The sequence below is a fragment of the Vigna angularis genome, chromosome 1 (assembly GCF_016808095.1).
Source record: "Vigna angularis cultivar LongXiaoDou No.4 chromosome 1, ASM1680809v1, whole genome shotgun sequence".
NCBI classification, from domain to species: Eukaryota; Viridiplantae; Streptophyta; class Magnoliopsida; order Fabales; family Fabaceae; genus Vigna; species Vigna angularis.
The window spans coordinates 64,942,632-64,948,631 of record NC_068970.1 but is presented as its reverse complement, the minus strand read 5'-3'; the positions used below and the strand labels follow the sequence as shown (position 1 = coordinate 64,948,631).

General features: G+C 28.9%; 1 protein-coding gene across 1 annotated transcript; it reads left to right on the top strand.

The window, feature by feature from the left end:
* The first annotated feature begins 586 nt into the window (after positions 1–586).
* LOC108333151 (protein MOTHER of FT and TFL1) lies at positions 587–2,722 on the top strand. The gene is made up of 4 exons (XM_017568500.2): positions 587–844; positions 945–1,006; positions 1,104–1,144; positions 2,275–2,722. Exons 1-4 carry the CDS (start codon positions 650–652, stop codon positions 2,493–2,495), a joined length of 519 nt encoding a protein of 172 aa, XP_017423989.1. The 5' UTR covers positions 587–649; the 3' UTR covers positions 2,496–2,722.
* The last annotated feature ends 3,278 nt before the right edge of the window (positions 2,723–6,000 follow it).

Below are 6,000 nucleotides of genomic sequence, written 5' to 3'. Positions count from 1 at the left end.
GTATATATATATATATATATATATATATATATATATATATATATAGTTAATGCTTAAATGCATGAAGTCACCTTCTACAAAGTGACATAAACCATTTATTTATCTCTTTATGAGTGTTAACTCCATTGAAGAATCTTCCAGGTCATCCATGACACTGCTCTTTATCAAAACCTTTAAAGAGCCCAGACCCCACCCCACTATAGACAAACCAAAGAAAAAAATTGAAGGATTTATTTTCCCATGCTGCACCATCTACCATAACGCAACTTGCACCCTCATCCTTCGTCACCGATTCAGCCGTGGACTGCACAAATCACACATTTCAACCATGACAGTTACATAGTAAATTCAAAATGTACAATGATTATGCCAGCTGTCGCAAAACGCAGAAGATGACTGTTTTTTATGACTGTGGACTCCTCAGACGTGTCATCCATTGCATGCCTATGGTTTTGAGATGGTCCATGCATGGATTCACGGCTTTATTATTAACTCAGAAACTTACAAAACAGAGGTGCCTGATTTTTACCTTAGCTTTCAATTTCAATGTAAAAAAATTCCTATATAAATCCTACAGGTTCAGAGCAATATCACCATCTCTCTCTACTCTTTCTTTCTGAGTTTCTTCTTTTGCATTTCCTTTGCTGCCATGGCTGTATCTGTCGACCCGCTTGTAGTTGGTCGGGTAATAGGTGATGTGGTCGATATGTTCGTTCCGTCAGTCAACATGTCCGTTTATTACGGAGCGAAACATGTCACAAACGGATGTGACATTAAGCCATCCGTTTCAGTCAACCCACCTAAGCTCACTCTTACTGGAAAGAAAGAAAGCCTTTACACTCTGGTAAGAACCCTAAGATCAAACCATGGCTAATTTTTTTCCTCTGTAACCCTTTTTCTGTTGATAGATCTCACATGCAATGGATTTCTCAACTTGCATGCAGATTATGACAGATCCTGATGCACCAAGCCCCAGTGAACCAAGCATGAGAGAATGGGTCCACTGGTTTGTGAATTTCTTTTCATTATTTTCTTTGTTCTGAGTTTTTGTAAACTTTTTTCTGAATTTGTAATTAAGACGAATTTCCTGTTGTAATTTTCAGGATTGTGGTGGACATACCTGGTGGCACAAATCCCTTTCGTGGTATACAAGAAATTTTCTTAGATCTACATTTTCTTTGTTTTTGTTGCATGCACCAGCTGGTTCAGTTCTATTTTTTCTACAGAAATTAAAGTTATCTTTTGATCTGCAAAGTTTGATTATCTTGCATGCAAGAACAATGGGTTCACTTTTATTTTTTCTTTTTCTGCAAAGAAAATAAATTTATATTTTGATTTTGATCTTCTTCATCTCTTTACTTTCTCATAAAAACAAAACAGTTCGATTACGTCGCATGCACGTTTTTTTTTTTTTAAGAAAAATATTTTTTCTTTGAAGAAAAATAAACTCGTGCTTGAATAACACAAGTAGGTCTAGTGTTTTTTTTTTTCTCTTTTAAGAATTTTTTTCTTTTAAGAAAAATAAACTCGTGCTTGAACAGCACAAATAGGTGTCGCTCCATTTTTTTTAAGAAAGATAAACTTCGTGTAACTCGTGCTTGAATAGCACAAATATAGGTGTCGCATGATTTCTGAACATTTTGTTTTCTGGTCAGATCGGTCTCATAACATTTATGTTTATTGGTTACAAAAATCTTAGACTCGGTCCTGCAAAAAATTAACATGCCTGTAGTTATTTAGGTCTCTTGCATCTCTCAGTTTTTTTTTTCTGAAAAAATCACAGAATTTCAAATCATCAAATGGTTTTTCTACACCTGTACCACAGTTTGGATTCAGTGTCCTTCATCATGTGTCAGCTGTGAGCATGAGTCACTAAATAAGATCTAAATTTTGAAATAATCACAACTTAATTATGAAATAATTACAATTTAATTTTAAGAATCAAACTGAAAAATCATTAACTTTTCAATCAATTAATTGTTTTTTGTTTTTTCTGATCATTCATTTATCTTTTATCAAGGCATGCACAGATACAGCTAACAGCTAACAGGTGTTGTGCAGAGAATCTTGTGTTACAATATCTTCACACGTGCCCTTGCATGTCACAAGAATGCACTGTATTTGTTTCAGAAAAATTCATCCCTCTAAAGAAAAAAACAACCTCTGAAATCTTCCCCCTTATAACATGCAATTAAGATTGTTTTGTAGCAGAGAACTATGATTGTCTTTTACATGCAAAAGAAAGTAATAATAGAGTGATCGTGTTGCGTGCAGGAAAAGAAATCCTGGCATACACTGGACCAAAGCCACCTGTGGGAATCCATCGCTACATCTTTGTGCTGTTTGAGCAGAAAGGACCAATGGGTCCGGTGGAGCAACCAGAAAGCAGAGGGAACTTCAACACTAGGAACTTTGCAAAGGATTTGGACTTGGGTCTCCCTGTGGCCACAACCTATTTCAATGCTCAGAAGGAACCTGCTTCTAGGAAGCGTTGAAATCTCTATCTGAAATCTTATCTGAACTTGAAATCTCTATCTGAAATCTCTATCTGAAATCTTGAGTGTGTGTAGTTACATAGTTGGCTTTGGCTAGGGTTTTGGGTGGTGCATTTCATTTCACTACCTTTGCCAACTTTTTCTTTTATCTATATGTATGGTTATGCAAAATAATGCTGTATCTCTTTTTTTTATATGATAAACTAAAGTTATTAGTGTTCTAATTATATTTATATTTGTATTTTTGTGCAATTTATCATACTATCACTTCAATCATATTATTAATAGAGGAAAAAATCAACAATGAAACAAGTAAATAAACAAATATAAACATATATGAAGAATATATAAACATGTATGAAGAAGTTTTAAGTATACCTCTAATTTACTCAGCTTATTAGATTATTTTGGAAATAAAATTTAAAAGGAGAAAGTATTCTAATTTTTTTTTGGGAGATACTAATCAATTTATAATAATTTATATTTTTTATATTGTTGTATTTTTATTCATATAGACTTTTTACACTTATTTTTATTCATATAGACTTTTCAGATTAACCCCATGATCTCACAGAAGTATTTGAAAATGTATACAAGAGTGTTTCCATATACACATTGATATTTTTTCTTTTGTTTTATTTGTTTTTTGTTTCCATACACACATTGATATTTTTGCTTTTGTTTTATTTTTTTATCATAAGGTATTTAGCACATAAATACATAGTGGTGATGATAATTAATGGGAGATTGTACATCTAAAAAAATATATATCATCACACTTTTGTTGAACAATACATTTAGATATAAACACTAAGATAATTAATGGGCTTGGGCCTAATTTAAAGCATTCAGTTTTGTGATAGATTTATTTATACTATAACATATTCTTAGTAAAATATCATAAATAGTAATTGAACACAACTTTTGTTCAACAAATACTCTTTATATATGGTCATAACTAAAATATGCATTCATAGTGTACATAAATACACTGACCTATTTGTGAATTTATTTGCTTTTGTAATAATTATCTTAAAAGGCCAAATTAACAATAGTTTGTATAAAATTGTTGTATGGATCAGTATAAATGATTCTAATCCCTCATTCTTTTATACAAACAAAAATTAATACATAAATAAGATTATTATTTTTTAATTTTATTAAATTTTGTATATTTAACCCCCTTAAATTTATATACATTTATAAAAAAAAGTTGACACTCTCAAAATACTTTTAAAAAATCCATCACTGATTACCATACCTTTAACAAAGTAATCTGTCATGATTTATAATTTAATTAAGTTTAAAAGTTCATGTTAACTTCATATTTACTTTTAAAAGTATTTATATTATGTTCTAAAATGCACCATTTTCTTAAACCCAAACCAAAATTACTTTGAAGTTCTAAACTAAATTGCAAGTTAATAAATCTCAATATACTCTATCATCAAGTCTAAAAGATAGACATATGAGAACAATTTCAGCAATATATATTACCTCACATGGGAAGATATTTTAAAATATAATACCTTCATACATTTCATTCAAATTTTACATTATCAAATTCTAAATTAATACTAATAAAGGCCAAAAACGTAAACAAAAATTTGACAAAAAAGAAGAAAGGGGTAGAAAAAGAACTTAATTTATAAAGCATTGTAATTTTAGTTACCTTATACTAAAATTTAATTACAATATTTATTCATCTCGCTCTCCCACTGATGTCAAGTGTGACTTAGTCTATAAAAAATATTAATAAATAAACCTAATAAAAACTGTAACTGCAAAATAAATAATTAAACTAAAAAACAATAACTAAATATAACTAAATCTCAACTGCACCCACATAAGGGAAAAAATTATATAAATAATTTACATTTTTAGAGTTTTAATCTTTCAATAATACAAATATGAAATTTATATAAAGTTTCTAATGTACTAATAAATGAGTAACATTGTAGTGACAGTAAAACAAATTGAAAAGTTCTTATTTACAGCATGTTTTAAGTTTTAAAAAAAACTTTGTTTTTAATTTATGTATCTAAACAAAGATAATTATGATTAGGTGAAACGTTGATTTGCCAAAAGATGAGTTTATTCTTCAGTTGTCTGTATTTTTTAATGTAAAACCATGCTTTCAATTAAAATATATATATGTATAGAATTCCCTACAGTATTTTTAAAATATATCTCCTTAAAAAATAAAACATATAATTGCATTCAAAACATTAGTAAAATTACTGAGTCTTAAATTAGACAGTGACACAGACATATCAAAAGCAATTAACTTCTTTTTAAATTGTTTCCTAACATGGGAGAAGGGTATTTTGGTTCCAAAAGACATGCACAATAAGAAACATATAAAGTATACCAACATTTTTTTCATAATAAGTAACCACTGGATGAATGATGAGTACAATAGAATTTCATGCTAAACATTGTTAAGCAAACAAATCTTGCTAGAAACTCAATTTCGCTGTCTTTCCGACCTCAGAAACAAGTATTATTAGTCGACATGTTGTAGATTACAAACTCAGACATACCATTATTCATCACGAATTACAACAGAATATGTTACATAGATTCATTCAAGGTCGAACAGACAACGAGATAAAGATTAAATCTAGCAAGAATGTTCACTTAACAAAGAAAAGTATGAAAATCACTCACCAGAGATTGTACGAAGGTGAAGAAGAATAGTGAGAGAGAAGAGGAAGGTGACATTATTAGGTTTGGCATGACTATGTGTATAAATAAGAGAGAGTAATGGCAGTGATCGACTAACCAGCAAGCTTGACTTTCAGGTATATGTGTGAATGCAACAATGGATGTTTGAAAGATATATATAATATATACATTGGCAGAGAGAAAAAGGGTAGATAGAAGAATTTCAAGAGGTTGAAGAGTAAATGAAAACAACCACATCCATCTACCAAATTGTTTCTTAAAAACTTTAAACACTTTGAAAAAGTTACAAACAACAACATTGGATTGGAATTTTAGGCTGAAATTTATGTCTTATATATGTCACACCTACTTCAATTTCTTTTTAAAAAAATCTTGGTAAATAGTAATTTTTTTCTTTTCTTCTTTTTAATATATATATATATATATATATATATATATATATATATATATATATATATATATATTTCTTAATTTTAATTTTAAAAAAATAATTTATTTTATTTTATTGTATTGCTGGCTCGAATTGAATTCTTCTTTACCATCTCATGTTTTGGAAATTTTTATTAGGTGTAATAACTTGTGTCCTGATTTAATGCTTAATTTCTTATTGTTATTATATTTAAATGATTTGGTATTCACGTGTGTTATTTCATTTTAACTTATCTAATCATTTGTTTTCCAAAATAGCTTTTAGAAAATATATTTACAAGTATACAAGAAATTGTGATATAATCACTAAAGTTTTATTGACAAAACAAATTTACTATAGTAAAATAAAAACATATTAACAGAATTTATCAAGAGAAAAATATTAATT

Bases quoted from the DNA above. Each gene is read 5' to 3' on its own strand.
- LOC108333151 (XM_017568500.2), top strand. From the start codon at position 650: ATGGCTGTATCTGTCGACCCGCTTGTAGTTGGTCGGGTAATAGGTGAT. The intron at 845-944 runs GTAAGAACCCTA...ACTTGCATGCAG, and splicing joins AAGAAAGCCTTTACACTCTG to ATTATGACAGATCCTGATGC. The intron at 1,007-1,103 runs GTTTGTGAATTT...TGTAATTTTCAG, and splicing joins ATGAGAGAATGGGTCCACTG to GATTGTGGTGGACATACCTG.